Here is a 24,117-nt window from a genome sequence, read left to right on the forward strand (position 1 = left end):
GGGTAAGTCACTTGGCTTCTATAAGCCTCAGTTTCCATGCTTGACTTGCCCTTCACACCTCACAGGGTACTGTGAGGAACCAATGAGATTCTTACAGAATCTATACAAATATTGGAAATTACAACATTGCAACTGCTAAAACACAAAAGACAACAAGAGTCTCCTGGACTATCATGGGAGGTAAAGCATTCCCAATTCCCATCTTAATCAGGAAGTACAACTGAAAAAAGGGAGTTACAACTTTGCTTTTAAATTAAAAAATAATGGAATGGGATTGAATGAGTTACAGAGCCAATATTTCCTTTCTAAATTCTATACCAAGAAACTGAAAAGCTAGTTTCTAAACCATTCACAAGGTAGGAATCCCCTTTCCTATGTCCAGAGGGTCTCGAAACCACCCAAAGATCCTATGCACTCACTGTGCACCCCCCCAGGCCCTCCCCGTCATGCAGTCCACATAATGCAGGGTTCATCACTGAACTTGCCAATGATTTTTCTTATTTTTGAGTACACAAATTATCACTGTGACTGAAGTCTTTTGCCAATAATTGGCTATTGCCTGTATTGCTAATATTATTTGGTATTATTTGGTATTAAGTATAGCTGCAAGAATAAAACTAATAATCATCACTAACTCAACTGTACATACCATACCCCACCTTTTAGCAGAAAAGCTCATTCTCTCATGTCCTGGTGAATCTGCAGGTTTTCCAGGCTGAGTCAGTTTCAAGAAAAAATTACTATTCTTCTCACCTGAAGCCATATGCAAGTAGGGAAAATCATCCAAAGTGTACCCTAACCATGCAGAGAACTTTCCAGGACCAAAAGAAATTTTGTATCTAAGCAAATAATAATGTGAGCTGTGCGGGCTTGTCGACTTTAATTTCTTGGAAGTGTAGGCAAGGAAAAAAAAGACATCAGACACCTCCCATCCGGACTTGGGAAATAAAGAATCCATATATTATTAAAGTGTTTCGAGCTAATGAAAATATAAAAGGTAAACCTTCGGCTAGATCTATTTTTAAGACTTGCCCAAATCCATGTTAATGCTACTTTGTAAAACACTTGGAAGAAACTCAACAGAAAAGTCACTTATTCACTTGTCCAACCAATGTTTATATGTCAGATCCTGTTCTTGTACTGGGGATTCAGCAATAAACAAAAAAGTGCCCTCTGTCAGAGGCTTAATTGCAGCACGGGTAGAGGGGAATGCAGACAATACTCAAACAAATAATGTCAAGTAGAAATAAATGAAATGTGGAAAATACAAAAGGATAAGGAGATAGGGTGGAAAGAAAGGGGGAGTGCTACCGTAGACACTGTAATTAGAGAAGGCCTCTCTGGTGACACGTTCACTGAGCCTAAGACTTAAGAGGTTTGGGTAAAGCCATGTGGGCATCAAGGAGAACAACATTACAGGCAGAGAGACCAGCCAGTACAAAAGTCTGAGGAGGGAACAAGCTTGGTGTGTTTGAGAACAGTAAGGAGGCTGGGGTGTCTGAAGTGGAAAGCATAGGGGGAAAAGCAGCAGCAGCTGAAACTAGCCTGTTGGAGGGGAGATGGTGCCAGGTCTTGCAGGCCAACGGAAGGACGCTTGAGTTTTATTCTGAGATAAGAAGCCGTTAGAGTTTTAAGCATGTGAGAGATGAGATCAAGAAGAGTCTGGGAGGAAACCACTGTGGTAGCAGGAGGACCTAGGAAACTACTGGAAAATTCCAGAGGAGAAGGGAAGAGATGATTAGACTAGGGCACGGGTAATGAAGGGGTTGAGAAGTGATCAGATTCAGGATGTAGTCTGATGGCAGGGCTTGGATGCGGAGGACGAAGATGTGAAGTGTGAGAAAGAGAGTAGGAGGGGACGGTATCACGTTTTCAGGCCTGAGCAACCAGGTCCCACAAACAGGAGACAGGGACACTGAGAAAGGAGCAGGTTTTGGAGGGGAGGGGAAGAAATCATAAGCAAATAAGAGGCAGCACCTTCCCGTATGGCTAAACCAGGTAGAAAGAGTAGCTCTAAGAAGTTTAGAGCTCACGTGGCTCTGCCCTTTCCACAAAGCCATCATCAGTGTTACTGAAAAGAGTTTGTCTGCTGAAAATCCAAGAAGGGAATAGTCATGGCAGTAGCCATTGTTTCTTAAACCCTTACGCGTTACCTGGCACTAAGGTAAACACTGTACACATACTGCAGTTAATCCTCACATGTAAAAACACTTAATCACATGGCATTTAATCACTTAGGCACATGGTAAAATACCATTAAATGTTAGCCATGATATTTGTTAAGTATGTAGCATTTAAATTTAATGATAACTTTAATGGCTGATTTCCGGAAGTTCTATTTCCCTTTTTTGTTGTTCAAATCCCCCATTCACTTTACATCAGGATTCCTACCATTTCTTAGTCTAACAGGTAGTTTTACGTATTCTTGCTTTTACAAACAGGCCATAGTCCTAGCGTAATGCAGAGACTCAGTTTCAGCTGTCTCCGGAAGGTCCCAAATCATGTCATAACTTCATGAGCATTAAAATCCTCACACACAGTTTGGTCCCATATTCCCTTGGGATGCTCTTTTATTATCACACACAGGAGCTTTGAGCTACTTTGTTTCAGGCACCTGGACATTTCTCCTTTCAAGTTCATCCAGGTATTTAAACATTACTTGGGTCATACTTTATTTGGCATCTCCAAATGTTTAAAGAAGGGTAGCCTGAACTAGCTCAGTATGACATATAACCAGAACCAGAAGTCCAATACCTTACAGATGAGGAAATGGTGCCTTAAATAGGTCTGTGCTCTATGCAGTAGACAGTGAAGCTTCTCTCCTGACACAGAGGTCACAGTTTTACCCTCTAGAGTCACAGCAAATAAACGTGACAGTCAGCCTCTTATGCACCCTATAAGCATCTCAATACAGCTATTTATTCAGTCTCCCATTTGCCTCCACCCTTCACATTCCAAACTAAACTCCCTCAATTATTTTTTCTTCTTTAAAAACAAAACTTTCATAACATGAACACAAGGAGATTCTTTTTTTTAAACCTTAAAATAATACAAATCATAAATGCTCCACTGAAAGTGATAAACAGTGAATGGGTTTCCTTTATGTATTATTATTTTCATTTTAGGGAATTTATGATCACAACAACAAAAACTGAAAGTTAAAGGACGACACAATAAAAATCATAAAACCTGAGTTCTGCCACTAACTAGCTATACAAAATTAGGGGGCTTTGTATTTTGGTTTGTCTTCAAAATTGGAATAATAATCCTCTTCCTAGAGTTCAAAATGGGGAAAGAAATGAGATTAATTCATAGGCTGTAATACATATGAAACGATTTAGAAACTTATACAATACAAAGGAAAACATTATTATCAATGTATTATAAATGTGGACGGTTTTATCAGGAAGAGCAAGACACTAACAAAAGAATCTACATTAATGCAAAAATGATTTTACCTTCATATTGCAAGCTAGTTCCATTAGTTTTTTTGCATTTTCTTCTGAGCGGTATCTCTTAGGGAGCTGAACCCTGAAGAATTTCAGGGCACCTTCAAAGTCTGTCAGCAGCAAGTCATCTTTGGAAGTCTTGAAGAAAGAAGAAAACACAACCATGTACAGGAAAAAAGCTTTTTTGCTATAAAGATGCTCCAGAAGCATTTCATAATCCCAGCACCTTTATAATCCCCAGAAGATAACTTTGTAGCCTTGGCTAGAGCGACCTGCATGTGTCCACTGTCAGGGACAGTGCTAGAGCACAGCGGCTGCTTAGAATGAGATTAGAAACGCCAGATAACCCAGCTTACAAACCAGTGTGCACTGTACCTTTAATAACCCAAGGGCGACGTTAAATATAACACTTATCCCCTAAAAGAGAAAACACAGAAAACATTTTCAGTGTTTAGAACTGGACTATTAAGCTATCTGTCTTCAGAATAGCCAGCAATTTTAGAGAGATTGTAAAAACTTGAATAAAGAAATGGAGTATCTTGAAAATATTTTGGAAAATAAAAATTACAGGGCCACCACTGAAAAACCACTTAAGGTAGACCCAGTTTCCCATGAGAGAAGGGCTTTTCTACAGCTATTTTCACAGTTCAAGAATGCTTTCCAAAGTATACTATGCTTCCAAACTAAAAGAATAGCCATAAAAATTGTGATCCCTCATGAAATAATGCCTGGTGTCTCTTCCACTGCCCACTCGAAGGACAACAATCACCCTGTCCATGAGTTCCTATGTCCCAGAAATGACTGCTCAGGGTTCTCTCCAACCTGCCTTTCTTCATTTAATCATTCTAGGAGTGGTGGGGCAAAGGACAGCTGAGGGGAGGCACCAACATCTGCTGACCAAGTTAAACTTTAAAAGTTTCTGGGCCTCAGTTTCTATAACTAATAGTCTCCCAATAGTTTTCTGAGCTAATTAGCTGAGAAAGTTTAAGTTACTTAGCCTGTCACCAGACCCACAGTAATTACTTAATAGTTATCTATAATAGTGAAAAACTAGATAAAGGTTTGCGATTAGGAATTAGTTACATAAATTATGATCTATCCAAAGAATGGAATATCTGACAGTAAGTAAGAATAATGGTATATTTCTGGAATGCTGTTTCTTATGTTTCAAGCTAGACAGAGATACAGATTTTTTAATGGATTTTTGTATGTTTTAAATATGGGATAATTAAAAAGGAGGATGGTACAGATATATGTGTCTGTAGATATTCAAGTATGAGATAAAAATAGTTACTGAATAGCATATAAGCATAGTCACATTTTATATGCATATAAAGTCATAATATACATAATATACCATATGAAAAAACTGTTCCACACAGAACTTACACATACACATATATGAAAACACACACAAAAAAGGCTGAAAGAATATACATCAAAAGGTTAAAAGTAGTTTTCCTTTAGACTGGGATCAGAAGTATTTTCACATCATTTTGCTTACGCTTTCTGTAACAAACATGTATTGTTTTGAAATTAGCTTTTTCTTCTTAGGCATACCCTCCAAAACAGAAAACTAAGCTGTGGCAAAGATTGTTATTTACTATAATATCTATTTTCTTTTAGTAATAGACTCTCAAGTTTAAGAAAATTGCTAGGCAGCTTAAAAAAAAATTATCCTTAGCAGCTAGGGATATATGGTCATGTACCTAAGTTCTGGCCAACAAGAGGTTAAATGGGAATGCAGGTGGAAATTCCAGGAAGTGTCCTTTAAAAGAGGGGGTACACCTCCTCCGAACCCCTAAACTTCCTAGCTTAAACAAAGAGATAGTGTTTGGAGCACTCATTAGCCATACGGAACAGAGCTGCACTCTGAGCAAGGCAGTTACTGCCTGCGACACAGGAGAGACACTACAAACAAAAGCCTAAGTGCGGTGGCCTCTGATACGCACCTCACATAAAAGCAGGTCGATGATATGGAAGACCATGTAGAGAGGGAATTTCGCAGTGAAGAGCGTAAGAAACCACTGGGAGGCATACATGTGCGCTTCAAGGCTTATGTCCAGGAAGTGGTTGTACAGGTCAGGGATGTATTCCTGAAATAGCAAACTGATTAGCTTTAGGCACATATGCAACTGTTTAGCTCATAAATCTGCCAACAATAGGTCAAAAACGTCATATATTTGTGTTTTTATAAAAACTGAAAAAGCGCTCAGAAGAACACTTAACATCTGGTATGAAACTGGCACTGGGCTTCCGTTTTCAGTTCACAAAGTAGCTCTGAAGAAGAATCCCCACATGGTGACGAATATCTGAAAGGACAGTTTTTCTAAGTTATGAAATGTTTGGGAAAGTTTGTTTCACTTTTGTTAGGAGATTCCCCATCAGCCAGCTTCAGAGCCTTGGTAAGTATTTCCTGACTGAGTTTGCTGTGTTAAAATAAAGGCTCCTACACTCATCTGATCTTCTGGGTGTTTATGGGACTGAAAACCTGGCTCACACCCATCAGGCTGCTGCTGCTGCTGCTAAGTCGCTCAGTCGCGTCCAACTAAGTGCGACCCCAGAGACGGCAGCCCACCAGGCTCCCCCGTCCCTGGGATTCTCCAGGCAAGAACACTGGAGTGGGTTGCCATTTCCTTCTCCAGTGCATGAAAGTGAAAAGTGAAGGTGAAGTCTCTCAGTCGTGTCTGACTCCTAACAACCCCATGGACTGCAGCCCACCAGGCTCCTCCGTCCATGGGATTTGCCAGGCAAGAGTAGTGGAGTGGGGTGCCATTGCCTTCTCCGACCCATCGGGTTAACACCTTATTAATCTTGGCATCATTATTACATGGAGAGAAATGAAAAACATTAAACTTGTCCTTGATCCTGGATGGCTAAGGAATCACCACTGCTCCTTGGCACCGTTTCTTCAATCCTGTTCTTCCCAGTCCTGCACCCTTATCGGCAAATGCAAGCTGGATTCTCTTTTTACCTGCATGAGGCGCTCCAACTGGTAAAATTTGCAATGCAAATCTTCAAAGTTTTGTTTGAAAAGTTCCCTGAGACCATAGTCAAACATGATCTTGACCAGAACACTGAACGCTTGTTCCTCAGGCATCTGTAATAGGGCAAGAGGGAAGGGGTGGGAGGATCAAAAACACATACAGGAGTTTTCTCAGTGTGTAAAATTCATCCCTATACTCTCTTATGTGAATACTAGGAAATTTAGTGGTATGCAGTAACTCAGATCTCAGTTGTGTTGTGTTTTATAACATTCATTCTTTCAACCAGGAAATATTTATTTTTTTATTCCCCCCCCCATTTTATTTATTTATTTAGTTTTTTATTTTTTAAATTTAAAAATCTTTAATTCTTACATGCGTTCCCAAACATGAACCCCCCTCCCACCTCCCTCCCCATAACATCTCTCTGGGTTATCCCCATGCACCAGCCCCAAGCATGCTGCACCCTGCGTCAGACATAGACTAGCGATTCAATTCTTACATGATAGTATACATGTTAGAATGCCATTCTCCCAAATCATCCCACCCTCTCCCTCTCCCTCTGAGTCCAAAAGTCCGTTATACACATCTGTGTCTTTTTTCCTGTCTTGCATACAGGGTCGTCATTGCGATTTTCAACCAGGAAATATTTAATAATGCCTACTCTATGTCAGACACTGTTGCTGTCCTTGAGGAGCCTCTCACACAATAACTAAATAACTAAATCTCCTACAATAACTAAAATGAATTAGAAAGATCAGTGGGAACACAAGAACAAAAAAGACTGAGTATTCCAGAGGGAGCTAGGAATAGGCTTTAGAGGGAGGACAGGATTCGAACTGAGTTAAGAACAGGCCTACTACACTTGAGTATATGTTTAACCTTCCCCAAATCACGAAACCTTTGTTAAATCATTTTACTTCCTTAACTGTTAATTCATTTCAGTAAAAATGTTCTTCTTTCTCATTGTTGCTAAAAACATGGCTAGTTACAGAAGAACCTTATATATTCTGATGTTTGGAGTAATGCTTCAGGTATTCTAGTAACGCTTGCAGTAACACTTAAAATACTACAAAAAGCCTCCCTCACTTCACTTCTATTTACAGATGCTACTCACTTATATATCTTCCGTAACTTTACAGAAAAATATCTTCTTGAGGACCTGGCAAATGTCTAGTTTTCAAAATATAAAAAGAACACTGGAAATACTTAAGGCATGATGTGACCATAGCAAGCTTTTCAAATGTCAGGAAGGTGAATGGGTTTCTGTTGAACACAATGACAACGGTGGGCTGAGCAAAGAAACTGGGAATAAAGCAAAGCTAAAGAGCAAATCAGACTAAGTAATGAAATGAGAAAAGGACAGCAAATCATTGCTGGAAAGGTAAGGGCTTCGGGGGCAAAGGACCAGACCTTTGAGGTCTTTATCATCAAGACAACTTCACGCTTCACTCGCTGAGGGAGACATGGCCTGCCTAGAGTGGCATTTCTGATGTTACGCAGCACATCTGCCCCTGCCCTGAATCAAACACTTATTTTAAACACAACGGCAAGCAGCATAGAGTTCAAACCAAGATACTGGGGATTTGATCAGGAAACTCATTTTAGAAGTGCTGTGATACTTAAATGGGGATAAATGTCCTTGCACTAAAGTTGAGAACAAAGACAAATCATATAGACTTGGTGAGACTCTGAGATATTAAAGTATGATGAAAACAACAAAACAAAAATTTAAAACTTGACCTCATGATGAAGTGTTAATCAGCCTGAAGGTGAGAATCATTTCACAATGCATAGTATATCAAATCATCACATTTTACACCTTATATACACAATTTTGTCAATTACATGTAAATAAGACTGGGGAAAAAAAAACTTGACTTTTTCTTTATCAATGTCATAATAGCTTTGTCAAATTTTTGCATGCCTACCAATACCAATCAGCTAGGTTCATAGCAAGAAGATGTAAAGTGGTTTTGTTACACTTGTATTACAACCTACACAAAATGGATTAAACCTCTTCAACAACCTCCTCTCCTTAGAGAAACAAAATCTAGACTGTGGGGCCTGGGTCCACGGCCCTCCTTCAAATTGGTCTTGGCCTCTCTAGCTCCCTCCCCCACTCCCCATGGCTCCTGATGCCGATGCTCCGGTCACACTGCCCTTCTTTTCAGTTCCTTCCAGATGCCAAGTTTTCCCCATTTCAGGGCTTCCATACACTATCCTATTCTCATTGCCGGGAATGCACTGCTCTCCACTCTAGTTCTCAAAATAGTTCTATTATTTTTGCAACAACGTTTAAAGAAAGTTAAATGATACAGAAAAGTACAAAAGAGAATGGATGCCCCTTCTCCTTTTTCAGGGTTCCTGTTAGAGGTTACCTTGCCAGAGAAGTCTGTGAATGAGGCTACCTGTTATTACCCTGGACCACACTTCTCACTGCACCTTCACAGAGGCACCGAAATTAAGAATGACATACCTGCACTGCTTTTTTTGCCTACAACTAGCTCTGCATCCACAAGGATGCATCTGTTTACTTTATTCACTGCTGATCTCTACCTAGCACAGTTCAGACCGTGACAGGTGCTCAAAAACTCCCCTACCATCATCTGTGGGGTGTTTTTGCCAAGCATTTTAACTTGAATCATGAAGAAATGATCAGACAAATCAAGAACTTGGGATGTCTTACAAGGCAATTTGATTGAATTTTCCAAATTGTCAATGGCATGGGACATACAAAAAGGCAAAGAGGACAGTTTAGATTACAAAAATAAAAAGCAATGACAATCAAATGCGATGTTTGAATCTTTACTGATCTGGGTTAGGAAAAAAAGAGCTGAAAGGACTTCCCTGAGTGAAAAGGGAAAACTCAATGTGGGCTGTGGGTGAGACATTACGGGATTTGTTAGACTTGCCTGTGATATTCTGGTTAGGGCCTCAGGAGGTACATACATAAGTATTTAGGAGTGGAGTATTCTGATATTTGCTACTTTTATTATCCAAAAGTGATTTCAAAAAATTCTTTCATAAAAATATAAAACACCTGTGTTGTGTATGAAAAAGGAAGGAAAAGAGATGCAGAGAAGGCAGTGTGGAAGAATAATGAATTGATAAATTAAGTCAAGTGTATACAGGTGTTCACCTTAACAATTTTTCAATTCTGTCGTGGATTTAAAGAAACACTAAGAAGGGGGAGGATAAAGGTCTTTGCTGAACGAATGAATAAAATGGCACAGAAGCAAGCCAACTTCGCCCTCCTAGCCCAATAAATTTCAAAACAAAGACTGATGACAGCCACTACTTCAGAGAAGATAAAACGTCCCCAGAGGGTTTAACCAAGACTAAAGTCTATCCAATTATCCTAGCAATCAAAAAAGTTCTATCCTTGTACCAGTTTTCAACAGTGTCATTTATTTTTACCATGTTTCTCTCCCATGATGACATTATGTTAAGAAAAAGGTTTCCAGATATAGGAGTTAACACTCATGCACTGGAGTCTGCCCAAAGGCAATACAAAGCCATGATCAAGTCTGAGGCAGGACATGTGTTAAGAAATACACAGAGACCTAATTACTCACATGGAGAAGCAGAACAGCAGCGAGAAATGACTGGCCTTGGCAATACCCAATCTCTTCATCATACACAGAATAAGCCTGGGGGAAAAAACCACAGGAGGTGTAAATGAATGTAGCCAGTCTTCAAAACAAAACAAAACACAAAACTATATTTATTTGGCTGCACTGGGCCTTAGTTGCAACATGTGAGGTCTTTGAGTTGTTGTACAGGGGATCTAGTTCTCTGACCAGGCAGGGATCGAACCTAGGCCCCTTGCCTTGGGAGCTGGGAGTCTCAGCCAACGGACCACCTGGGAAGTCCCAAATGTAGTCACTCTTGAGTCACAGTCGCCCTATAGGAACTTGAACATAACACAGGAACCTCAAAAGCGCTACCCCCACTCCACTGTGGCATTCTGATGGTCACTGAATGATGCAAACATTTCTCTTCAATCCCAACTTTTCTTTACAATACATAAACCTGTCACGCCACTTCCTGTAGCCAGGGAGCAGCAAGGTTAAGCAAAAATTATTTTAGCACTAAAAAAAAGGTGTCATTCTGTCTGTCTTTGCTCACGCTTTTCTTTCTTCTCTGCCTGGAAAACGTGCTCTTCCTTAAGGTTTTAAACATATCCCATTTCCCCAGGATTCTTTCTCTCCTCGGTAGGTCTCTGGTACTTACTACAAATGTATGCTTATTACAGCACTTAACACACTGCATTTTAGAGGTCCCTCCTCTCTACTAGACTACTAACTCCATATGGGCAGGGGTGGTGCCCTACTCAACCTAGCAGCACATCAACACATACCAGGCACTCACCAAACACTGTCAATGTTTATATGTGTAAACATGCCTTCATAAATTCAGCTGAAATTCAATATAATCTCATTATATCCCCCACTTTGTCAAAGTTTATCTGATGAGAGGGCCTACAGAACAAGAAACACCCATCTTTTCCAAAGACAAGATTCACAGAAAGATTTAGAAATGATCTTTTATAATTTAATAAGACAACTTTCTACCTATCAAATCAGTAAAAGCTAACAAGTGTTAAAACCAGTTTCATTAAGGCTGTTAAAAACTAGCAATAACATATGCTAACACAGGTCTGTGGCAAGCTATTTGACAATACAGATGAAGGTACCAAACAACATTTGATTAGTCAAGAAAGAATAAAGGTTTCACAGTTAATAGCTGTGCTGGAACTCCACAACTGCTCATGTCCTGGTCTGGCTCTTAGGCCCACTACTTACATTCCTTATTTGTATGATGAGAAAAATCACAGCATTTATATAATATTATTCTCAATCTCCTCAAGTAAAGTACTCAGTGTATGGCTTTACCAATTATGTCCCGGGATAAAAACGTATTGAATTTTCTATAGGTATAGAATGGAGGGGAGCATTCCTCAAGGAATGCATACAGACATGAAAGTACGTAACACATTTGGGAAATGTCTGGAATATAAGGTTCACAGAGGCAGTAAGGAAAGGAAATATGGGGAAGAAAAGGCATTTCATTAATTCGTCAACATTTAATGAGCACCTACTATAATATGGTAGGCACCATGCCAAGTGCTACAGATGCTAATATATGTAAGAAATGATTCTTGCCCTTGAGAATTTCACAGTTAAGGTGGGAAGTCTGACAAGCAAATCAACCAGAGTAGAGTGAGAAATTCAATATGATTGAAGCATAAAATATTCAGGGAATAAGCAAGGATATATTACAGAATGCCTTTAATACTAAGCTAATGGATTTAGGAACAGGAAATAAACTAAGGAATTTTGATTCCATTCTGTGGGTTTAACGGAGGCCACTAAAATGATCCTGTTCTAGGGTCAACACAGAGAAAATAGGCTTGAACCCAAAGGCAGGGAGACTAATGCAAGGCAGCTTTTATGTAAGTGCCAGCAACATATGATAGCAGCCTGTACCAGGGCAGAAAATAGGGCGGGAAGTACTGCTACGAGACAACAATCATATCAAACTGCACGTGGCCAAAGGAAGGAACTGAAAAATAAGTGAAAAATGATTGTATCTTCAGCAAGACAATGGCATCGGGGTAAGAGGACTGTTTTTAATTAAAAGAGATATAACAACTAACCACAGTAGGAATATTGCTGGATCCTGATTCTAACTAAACTGTACAGACATTTAGGGAAATCTGATTATGGAACAGAAACTGGATGGTAGTGCTCGTTAATGCCACAGGTGGATAATGATCTTATTTTTTTGATGTATGGTGAAGACTTTAGGGGAGAAGGCAATGGCAACCCACTCCACTACTCTTGCCTGGGAAATCCCATGGATAGAGGACAGGCTGCGGTCCATCGGGTCGCTAAGAGTTGGGACACGACTGAGCAACTTCACTTTCACTTTTCACTTTCATGCATTGGAGAAGGAAATGGCAACCCACTCCAGCGTTCTTGCCTGGAGAATCCCAGGGACGGGGGAGCCTGGTGGGCTGCTGCTGACTTTAGGACTGTGATGTTTGAAGTTTGCTTTAAAGCACTTTAGGGAAGATGAAGCAACTGTGGCAATATGTTGATAAATTCTGGGTAGGGATATATACAAACTCATTTACACTATTCAACTTTTATAGATGTTTGAAAATTTTCACAATGAAGTATGTTTTTAAATGGACTGCATTATTATACCTTTTCTGATATACTTGACAGACTTCTGCAAGGAGATCAAAAAGCAGCTGGAAATTCAGGCCTTGAGCTAATGTAGACTCGGAAACATCTAGGCAGTGCTGACAACTGAGGCTGCAGGGCGGAAGGAGTCACCCAGGGAGACAGTGGAGAGCTACAGTAACCAGTGTCTGAGCACCTAGAGGAAGGCCTCTGTTTTAGGAACTCACAAGAGAGAGAAAAAAGTCATGCGGGAGGGAATCAACGAAGTTGTTACAGAAGTGAGAGCTTAACCAGGAGGAGGAGAAATCAGGAGTAGATAGAGCTGTAATTAAGATCATCATGAGAAAGAAACCACAGCGTAGGGGGTCAGGAGTACGGGATCAGAGTCAGTGAGAACAGGGCTTCTTTCTGGGACATTTTGCAGGAAGGTGAGGGATAGTTAGATTGTTTCCTTAAATGGGAAGCACAACTGAGAAGGGGTTAAAAAGGATGATGACAAGAGGATCACAATAGAAATGAGAGCTCTAGTTCGCTAAGTTCTTAGCGTCTTTATAGTTTAAAGCATCTAGTTGATCACTGCGGCTTCCCTGGTGGCTCAGACAGTAAAGTATCCTTCTGCGATGCAGGTGACCCGGGTTCAATCCTGGGTCAGGAAAATCCCCTGGAGAAGGGAATGGCTACCCAATGTAGTATTCTTGCCTGGAGAATTCCATGGACAGAAGAGCCTGGTGGGCTACAGTCCATGGGGTCACAGAGTCAGACATGACTGAGTGGCTAACATTTCCAATTTATCATGGGAGAAATTGTCTTTTATTGCTAGTCTGTCCTAAAACTAGCTGTTGGTTTTGCCTTCTCAACCATAATATGCAAATTTCTTGAGGTATGTCTTGTGCCTTACTTGTACTTCCTATATAGTAGGTGCTACATGGGTACTTCCTTAGTTTCAGGGGGAACAGACCAAAGCTTAGTTCTGAGGACCAAGAAAATCAAATTCATCACTTACAATGTGAATACTAAAAAGGAGTTTGCAATGATGTAGGACTAAGAGGCTTGTAACATAAAACCAACTCTTGAGTCTAAATGTGGTATCAGGGAACTATTGACTGAAAGTACTGATTAAAAGAAATCCTACCATTTTATTTTAAATTATTTCCTATTCACCATGAATCTAAAATTGTGCTGTTGCTTTTGATTTTACAAAAACTATTCTCTTTTTTTGCATTCTTGGACATAAAATACAAATTACATTTTGCAGTTATCTTTTGCATAATTCCAAAGAAACAGAATAACCACCTAAAACAGTCTTTTCTTGGGTATGAAATACCTTGCATATTTTATATAAGGAATCTTGTCCATCTCCTCCGGTGTCCTTAAAGTAGTCATGGGCTGGGAATGTCCGGTTAATATCACGAGTGATAGCACTGTCCTGGGGAGACTCCTGTGGAAACACCAGGAAGCAGAAGGTTCAGTAGTCAGTGAAGGATGTACTTGTCCAGGCTAATACAACAAGGTCGTCTTCTAATTTACCTGCTTTAAAATGCTGCAGGAACACACATACACGCATGCCTGCGTCTTCAGGGAAGGAAAAGCAAATATTAAGAGGGAAAAAAAGAAAGAAAGAAGAGACCCGTTTCACTCTATACACCTCAGGTATACTCCATCTCTGCTGCAAAGAAGTGCAGGTGATCACCTTTCTATTGTTAAGAAGGAAAATGTGTTTCAAAACGGACTTCCCATAGGAAAACACTCAAAAGAAAGAGGCAAAATGCTCCCGTTAGACAAACTGGGTACAAAAATTGCTGCTTTAACTGATCCTTTGGCACAAAACAAATGGGCCAGGTTCTCAAAGGGAAAACAGAAGTTCCTGGATTGGAATTTACCCAGGGGCAAATGGCATAAAAACTCACATAGCCGTCTACTCAGTGTGAAACTAGACTATCAAACGCCAAGGGATTCAAATGGGCTACGGGAAAATATCCCTTGTTTTTTTTTAACCAATGGAGAAAAACTGTTTCCTCTTCTACAATGAGTAATTAAAACTAAATGAATGTCAGTAATGCACAAAATATGCCAAACACCTAGCTATTTCTAATAGCTTCCCTTTGTTAACCTTTATTTGCTCATGCGGTAAAGAATTGGAGCACAGAAACATGACGTTCTCTTTCAACAACGCATTGTCCTCATAGCTAAGACAACAGACTTGATTCTCCTCGGTGAGACTGCATTATATTCAGCACACCACCCAAGAGCCTGACACTCTTGTTTCCAGTGAAAAATTAGTAATTTTTTTTTTTGGTCTGGTAATTTCTCTAGCCTTTTAGGTAATCAGGTTCCCAGGGCCGTAAGTATTTAACAGTTGTGGAATCTAAAATAACTTTACATTAAAAAAATTATTTTACTGTGTAAATTTGACATGTAACATCATGTAAATTTAAAGTGTAGGGCATGTTACTCTCCATGAGTTGCAGAGTTGACTGAGTGACACTTTCACTTTGATACATTTATAATATATTGTAAAATGATTGCCAGTATAGCAGTATCATATTATAGTTCAGTATTACTGCCTACGTTCATACTGTGCATTAGACTTTTGGCTTATTTACTACTCATTACAAAGTTTGTATGCTTAAATACTAGTCTTATCCTTTCAACCTCCATCACTAGTGAGCTAACTTAAGCCTATGCTCTTTCTTAACCTGTAAACTATTTAAGCCTACAATGACACTGCCAAACTGCTTTCCAAAGAGATTTACTGGCAGACTATCGGGATTTTTTATTTTTCTGACTACTAGTTTTTAATGCATCATTAACAAAAGTCAGGGCAGCTCTGAGCTGTGGTGATCCCTGACAGCACAAAATGCAAGGTGAGAATTAAAGATTACAGTGGTTATCTGCCTGGTGGCAGCTTCTAGGCTGTAACACACGGAGACGAAACAGAGCTGGGGATAGGGAGAACTTCCCTGAGTTGAGAGAAGAGACAGCAGAATTCAGGGAGGGCAAGGTAGCTAGACTCTAGCTCAGAGTACCAAAGAGGAAAGCTGAACAGAAAGAGGTCTGCAAAGCTACCTAGAGGGGTCCCTATGAGTCACAAAATCATGAAGATGATAAACTGGACTTCATCAAATTACAAATCTTTAATATTAAAAACTTACTGTTAAAAACATGAAAAATGTAAGCCATGAACAGGATAAATCACCTATCAAATCTATCTGATAGGTGACTTATATCTGGAACGTATAACTCTCAAAATAAATAAGGCAACAAACAACTGATTTACAGGAAGGAGGGGAACGGTGGTAAAAGATGGAATAAATGCTTCACAGAAGACACAGAGATGGCAAATAAGCACACGAAAAATTTCAACATCATTAGTTATCAGCAAAATATAAATTAGAAGTACAATGAGATTTCTCTACATGGTCACTAAATGCTAAAATGAAAAGTACCCAATATACAAAGGACTAGCAAAGGGTGAAGAACAACTTGAACTCTCATAAATTGCTGGTGGGAATGCAAAATGGTACAAATACTATAGAAACCATTTGGAAGTTTCTTATAAAGTTAAACATATGCTTATCATGCAATTTAGTGACTCACGTCTACATAGTCATCCAAGAGAAATGAAAATAAAAATACATGTAGATACTTGAACTCAAATTTTTGTAGCAGCGTGATTCCTGATAGCCCAAACTGGGCTCCAGTGGGTTAATGGATAAAGAAACTGTGGTACATTCATATCGTGATGGAATACTCAGCAATAAAAGGGGAAAAACCCAGTGATATGCAACATGATAGATCACAAAAGCATGAGACTGTATGAAATAAGACAGACATAAAACACTACTTTCTATAATTCCATGTATATGAAACTCTACAAAAGACAAAATCACAAGGTACAGAAAGCAGATCAATGTTTGGAACGGGCTGAGACTCAAGGGAGAAGGCTGATTTTTAAGAGCTATTATAGAACTTTTTAATATGCATATTAAAAAGCAGAGGCATTACTTTGCCAAGAAAGGTTTTTCTAGCCAAAGCTATGGTTTTTCCAGTAGTCATGTATGGATGTGAGAGTTGGACAATAAAGAAAGCAGAACACCAAAGAATTGATGCTTTTGAACTGTTGTGTTAGAGAAGACTCTTGAGAGTTCCTTGGACTGCAAGGAGATCCAACCTAAAGGAAATCAGTCCTGAATATTCACTGGAAGGACTGATGCTGAAGCTGAAACTCCAATACTCTGGGCACCTGATGCAAAGAACTGACTCACTGGAAAAGATCCTGATACTAGGAAAGATTCAAGGTGGGAGAAAGGGATGACAGAGGATGAGATGGTTGGATGGTATCACCGACTTGATGGACTGAGTTTGAGTAAGCTCCAGAGCTGGTGATGGACAGGGAAGCCTGGCGTGCTGCAGTCCATGGGGTTGCAAAAAGTTGGTCATGACTGATCAACTGAACTGAACTAAACTAAGAGAACTTTTTGAAGTGATGGAATTATGATACATCACATCCATGGTACTAATTAAAACGTGCTGTATTGTTCATTTAAAGCTGGTGAATTTTATTGTACATATATCACATCTAAATAAAGGTGATTTTAAAGTGGAAAACAAACAAAAGAGAATACACATACAACCAAACAAGAGTCCCTGGATGATTCAGGTCCTTTAGATTAAGAATTCCCAGTACTAGTTTAGCTGCTGCTGCTAAATCACGTCAGTCGTGTCCGACTCTGTGTGACCCCACAGACGGCAGTCCACCAGGCACCCCTGTCCCTGGGATTCTCCAGGCAAGAACACTGGAGTGGGTTGCCATTTCCTTCTCCAATGCATGAAAGTGAAAAGTGAAAGTGAAGTCGCTCAGTCGTATCCGACTCTTCGCGACCCCATGGACTGCAGCCTACCAAGCTCCTCCGCCCACGGGATTTCCCAGGCAAGAGTACTGGAGTGGGTTGCCATCGCCTTCTCCAACTAGTTTAGCTAAATGTACTTAAAAAATGAAAATGATGCCAATTCATCTTTAAGGCCTTAAAACCAGGGTCTTAGCTTAGAGTCAGACGTATCTGGGTTTAAAAGCTGGCCTACTCTCTTACTTGGCTGAGAAACTTAAGGTAAGCTTCTCTTCTCTGGTTAGTATCATCTACCTTATAAAGTTGTAATGATGGTTACATTAAATAACCTATAAATTATAAACATGTAAAGAGCTTCCAAGGCTTCCCTGGTGGCTCAGCGGTAAAGAATCTGCCTGCAATGAAGGCGAAATGGGTTAGCTCACCTGGGAAGATCCCCTGAAAAAGCAAATGGCAACCCCCTAGTATTCTTGCCTGGGAAATCCGATGGACAGAGGAGCATGGTGGGTTACAATCCATTGGGATCACGACAGTGGAGCATGACTTAGTGACTGAACAACAACAAAGAGCTTCCAGAACTGTCTGACACATATATAAAACACCTGATAAAAGTGAAAGCAAGCAAAGCGTCCAACACCCTGAGAGCTGGGGCTGTCCTCTATGCACACACACATCCACACACAAACAAGCACATACTCGTGCACACAAATGTGCGTGGGCACACACACTGTTATAGAGAGTACACACACACACATGGTTCACAGAATGTGTATTGTTTTTACTTTTGTATATCTTATCTTCCTATAAAACTATTCACATGGGGGTAGAAACTGTGATTTAGTTTTCTAACTTTCACAGAGCCTAGCAAAATTATGACACACACTTAGTGCTTGATAAATATATCTAAGAAAAATCCAAAAGCTTCCGTAAAATTGAGTGATAACAATGCTCATGTGATCAGCAGCTCTCCCTGAACCACAATCTCTAATGCTAATGTTTATTAATTCAAGAGTCATGTGAAAGAGGCACGAAACTAAATCAGAAGAGAACCTTATTAATGATTAAAGACATTCTGACTAAATACCTGGAAAAAAACCAAGATTGCTATAATGATTGATTCTTTAGTGAGTTTCAAATTGTGTCATACACAGGCAAGAGAATAACTGTCATGGGAAACAGAACAGCGCCTGACCTTGTGCCTTCTCTTTATTTTTTAACAAAATAAGAAAGTAAGGTTATTTTAAAAAATTAAGTGCCTTCCCTTTAGGGAAGTATATTGATTTTACCAAGCCATCCCAAAACTGAAAATTTGTTTGCTCAGGGGTTTTATTATGAAATATTTCAGTAATGCCAAAAGTATAGAGAACATATAATGAATACACATGCAGATTATCAAGATTAAGAAAGCAAACATCATAGATACAAATCTGTACACCTAATTCCAATCTCATATGCCCTCTTCCTCCTTTTACAGTTAACCACTATCCTGATTTTGCTATCATTGCCAGGCATATTTTAATGTATGTGTTATGTACATATGTATGTGTAGATGCATGTATTAATATATGCACATGAATATATACTCTTTACAGAATGTTTAAAGTATTTTCTATAAATGACATTATAATCCATGTCTTCAATAGCTTCTTTTGGTTCAATACTATATTTTAATGATTAATAAATGGTGATCTACATAGCTCAAGTGTATTTAACTCTATAACTATGTAGTTATTTATGTATAGAGTTATTTATCTATTCTACTGTGGATAAACATTTAGATGATTTAAACATTTTCCACTACAATGTGACAACAAAGATTCATGCTTCTTCTCAAAACAAAAAAGAGAAATTGTACAGAGTAAAGACTGGGTCCTTCAGCTCAAAATACAAAATAAATCATCCTGCATTTATCAAGAAAAATGACACAAAGGGAGTCTATATTAAAAATATATATTACTGTGGGTTAATTAGGGTTTCCCTTGTGGCTCAGCTGGTAAAGATCTGCCTACAATGCGGGAGACCCGGGTTCGATCCCTGGGTCGGGAAGATCCTCTGGAGAAGGAAATGGCAACCCACTCCAGTAATCTTGCCTGGAAAATCCCATGGATAGAGGAGCCTGGTAGGCTACAGTCTATGGGGTCACAAAGAGTCGGACACGACTGAGTGACTACTGGTTGTTATTCAGCCTAGGACACGTGACTTCTCTTCAGCTCAGTTTCACGTATGTATTTTTTTTGGCCACACTGTGCAGCTTGCAGGATCTCGGTTCCCCAACCAAGGACTGAACCTAGGACCCCACAGTGGAAGTGCCAAGTGCAGCCTCTGAACTGCCAGGGAATTCCCTTGAATTAAAATTAAAGCTCAGTTTTAATTTTAACAAACACATAGAGTATAAGCTAGCAACACAAAGAGAAACTACAGGCATGTTGGGAGTTAAGAAATCTTTGAAATAAAACTGTTTCATGAATAGCTCAAACAACAATAGATCGTAAAAGTATCAGCTTCAATTGTGAAACTGCAGCATGACAAAAACTTATTGCACCCCTAGAGTCATTAAGAGGAAAAATAATTGGATTTCACCAAAATTAAAAATTTTCTGCTTATAAAATGTCATTAAAAAAAGAAATAGGCCAGTAGTACATGTATCTGAGAAGGAACTACATTCAGAATATATATAAAAACTTAAAGACGTGACCTAGTAAAATGGGCAAAAATTTGAGCGGAAACATTAGATAAGTAAATGAAAAGGCAGTTACCAGGACAATGCCAATTAAAACCACAATGAGCAACTAAAAAGAATGAGTTTTTGGTGATGAGAGGAGAGCTACTACCTGGAACACTCTGTAGAGACTAATTCAGTCAAGTGGAGATCTGGAAAATCAGAATGATAATTTTAAAGCATTGAAGAAGATGACCCAAAGAAGCACTAAGTAGTTTCTGAAAGGTTCAGGAACTTAAAAACAAAAAGGAGGAAGAGGACTTAAAGCACTAAAACAATAATTAAAATAAGTTTCACATTGACAAACTTTTCAAAAATGATGAATAGACAAGTTATTGAGGCACATTTGAAGTTCAGCTACAATAAATTATTCTGAAAAAGTTGTAAATTCTATTCTTGAATTACATCTCCACTGTAATTGTATTTCCAAAAGAGATTTCTGGTTTTTTAAAATGTCAGATGAAATCACTCTGGAATTTTATGAAACAAAAATCAAAGTTCTAAAATAGGCTATGAATGACAGACTGTGGCTTAAGAAAAACATGAAGGTTAGAAAATTATATGAAGATGACAGAAGTACAAAAAGCTTCAAAATATTCTATGCCAGCTGTGTCAGTCATAACAGACTGACTGATGATAAAGATAACTTGAAAATGGATACACAGTTATGAGAGAGAGATGATTTAGAAATCCAAATGTACATAGAATAGGAACACATAAAAAACTTCTCTGAAAAAACTCTGTAACTGGTTAGTTCTCATCCATCTGCCTTCCCTCTAACTGTATGATCATGAAAGTTATCAGGTAAGTAAGGAGTAAAATGCCCTTCAGAGAAGGCGATTTTGAAAATTCACATACTGCATTTCTGAAGCCTTCAAGAATGATAATAAATCGAAGAGTTCTATGTGAACCATTTGCTTAAAATATTTGGTCTTAGGAAATATGCTGAAGAACTTGGGAATAAATCCATTTGACTTGCCAGAGGCCAACCTGTACAAAAATGATCCAAAAATTCTAACAATGATGGATTTAGTAAGTTCCTATCAGAATAATGACATCATTAAATTTTAAAAGATTCTGAAAACAAATCACAGTAACATTTTGGACAATTCTTTCCTAAGAGAACACAGAAAAGAGCTTTTGTAAACCATCCAAACTCAAGTGCTTATAAAATTAAGATTTATACCATGATACACAGTCCTTTTATTCCTAAGCAGTTAAACATAGCTGATACAGGGAACTTGTTAGCATAAAGTATACTGGATATTCATAGCCAAATTAAGTAAGTCAGCCAAGTACATCTTTTCAGCAGACTGTAATTAGTAAAGCTTTTACAAATGTGAAAGTTTTTCACTAGTCAAAGCTACAGTTTTTCCAGTAGTCATGTATGGATATGAGAGTTGGACTATAAAGAAAGCTGAGAATGGATACTTTTTGAACTGTGGTGTTGGAGAAGACTCTTGAGGGTCCCTTGGACTGGGAGGAGATCAAACCAGTAATCCTGACGGAAATCAGTCCTGAATATTCATTGGAAGGACTGATGCTGAAGCCTCAATACTTTGGCCACCTGACATGAAGAACTGACTCACTGGAAAAGACACTGATGCTGGGAAAGACTGAAGGTAGGAGGAGAAGGGCACGACACAGGATGAGATGGTTGGATGGCATCACCAACTTGATGGACATGAGTTTGAGCAAGCTCTGGGAGTTGGTGATGGACAGGGAAGCCTGGTATGCTGCAGTCCATGGAGTCGGAAACAGCTGGATATGACTGAGGGACTGAACTTACAAATGTACTTAAGGCAATCATAAAGAACAATTAAACCTTATGGGAACAAGAAATGGCAAAACTATTGTAAGGTGATATGTCCTGAAAGTTACTGAAGTCATGGCAGATGTAGTTCTTTTAATTAACTGGCTTTACGTTTTGGCTGCTTCATTTATCATAAGAAAAAAACAGCTTTACTGTCCAGAAGAAAACAAAACTGCCATACAATTGTGCAGTAGTAACATTCTGCCAACTTTCCCTGTTAAGATCCAGGTGGCAAATATTTACTCAACTCTCCTGCTGCACAGTAAAAGTAACCACAGACAATATGTAAATGAATAAGCATTTCTTCATTCTAATAAAACTTTATTTTCAAAACAAGAAGCATGCTGGATTTGCCGAAGTTTGCCAAGTCCTCTAAATATACAACATGATAACTTGTCACCAGCAACATGACCAGAGAGAAGATCTTTGGAAAGATTTAGACTACACTGATATGTTACTGTTGATTAACTTCCTATGTTTTACTTGCAGAAATTTTACCATAAACAAGATACCACAACTTGAAATGTATATGCCTTTGAATACTTTTTCCCCATGTAATAATGAATGTTAAAATATTTGCTGTATTTTACAAAAGTCAACTCTCCAAAGTGTACATTTCTACAGCAGCAATGCAGTAAAGATTTAAAATGAAATCCTATAATTATAGTGGCATATTGTCCCTTATATTTCAAGCAGTAACACAAACAGTATACACAACTCAGGAATTCTACATACACTTTAAAACATATTATACTGGCTAAAATAAAAAGACAATACCAAATGTTGGTGAGGATATGAAACAACTGGAACTCTTTAATTGTTGCTAGTGGAGATATCAAATGATACAACCAATTCAGTGACTTACAAGGCAGTTTCCTGTAAAGTTAAATAGGCATTTACCCAGACCCAGCAATTTTATTCCAAATTTCACTTTGTTTCACACAGGAGAAACAAAACCATGTATCCAAGAGGAAAAAACATATACAATAATGTTTATAATACTATTATTTGGAATGGCCAAAAACTAGAAACCTCAAATGTCCATTAATGGGGGGGGGGAGACAAACATATTACCATTCATATAACAGAATGCATACATACGTTGCTGGAAATAATTTTACTAAAATACTATAAATTAATAGCACTTTAAAAATGTATTCACTAAACAAATACAAAGAATTAACACCTCACACGAAAATCTGAATCTTTATTTCCCGTTCCCATACTCTTATAAAATAGGACTAGTCACTGTTCCTCAAACATCACCCCAAATTAATGATACAGCTTTAAGTTTTAAGTGGGAGCCACTCGGTTGTGTCTTATTCTTTGCGACCCCATGGACTTTAGTCCGCCAAGCTCCTCTGTCCATGGAATTCTCCAGGCAAGAATACTGGAGTGGGCTGCCATTCCCTTCTCCAGGGATCTTCCCGACCCAGATTGAACCCAGGTCTCCTGCATTGCAGGTGGATTCTTTACTGTGTAAGCCACCAGGGAAGTTCAATGATACACCTGCATTAAAAAAAAAACAAATCTAACCTTTAATTTTCTTAGTATAATAACACGCCCTTTTTTTTTTCTTATTTTAATAAAACATTTCTGCTTCCTTACAATTATAATAATGGGGAAAAAGAGAGATAATTTCACAACTCAAATAACTGTAGCTTATATTTGGTGAGCATATGCCTAGCTTTTATATAATTATTTTTTAAATTGAGTTTATATTGTTTTGAAAATTAACTTTTACTAACTGCAAAATGTAGTGAGCCTCTTTTTCTGTTATTTGACAGTCATCCTATCCTAGCATTTTTAGTGGACAGTAACACAGCCATACCAAAATTTACCAGGCCGAAGCTCATACTCCGGTATATTCAGGCTGTTCTACTACTTTTGCTATAAACAAGGCTGTGAAGCAGAGTTGTGATTCTGAAGCGGAAGAAATGATTTGTGCAATCACTCTTTTCCCTAAAAGATCCAGCATAACTCTTGTGTTTTGGGATTTGAGTTGCAGTGCCAATTTGTCCTCCAGAAAAGTTGTACACTCCCAATTCATACACGACATTGGCATCACCTTTACAGTAACTGCCCTCCTGTTTTGGAACTGTCACTTATAT

The 24,117-nt window shown here is 38.7% G+C and overlaps 1 protein-coding gene across 6 annotated transcripts in view; it reads right to left on the bottom strand.

Moving 5' to 3' along the window:
• Positions 1-24,117, bottom strand: part of RABGAP1 (RAB GTPase activating protein 1) — a 161,680-nt gene that overhangs the window by 25,620 nt on the left and 111,943 nt on the right. For all 6 annotated transcript variants that reach the window (XR_006059090.1, XR_009599743.1, XM_042245725.1 and 3 more), the window contains 6 exons: positions 13,952-14,065; positions 10,012-10,086; positions 6,424-6,549; positions 5,402-5,545; positions 3,825-3,866; positions 3,459-3,587 (listed from right to left, as the gene is read on the bottom strand). Coding sequence is in view for 4 of the 6 variants with exons in the window: in XM_042245725.1 (XP_042101659.1) it covers positions 3,459-3,587; positions 3,825-3,866; positions 5,402-5,545; positions 6,424-6,549; positions 10,012-10,086; positions 13,952-14,065 (630 nt within the window). In the remaining 2 variants the exon portion in view is untranslated. The remainder of the gene's footprint in view (positions 1-3,458; positions 3,588-3,824; positions 3,867-5,401; positions 5,546-6,423; positions 6,550-10,011; positions 10,087-13,951; positions 14,066-24,117) is intronic.

Source organism: Ovis aries, chromosome 3 (assembly GCF_016772045.2).
Source record: "Ovis aries strain OAR_USU_Benz2616 breed Rambouillet chromosome 3, ARS-UI_Ramb_v3.0, whole genome shotgun sequence".
NCBI classification, from domain to species: Eukaryota; Metazoa; Chordata; class Mammalia; order Artiodactyla; family Bovidae; genus Ovis; species Ovis aries.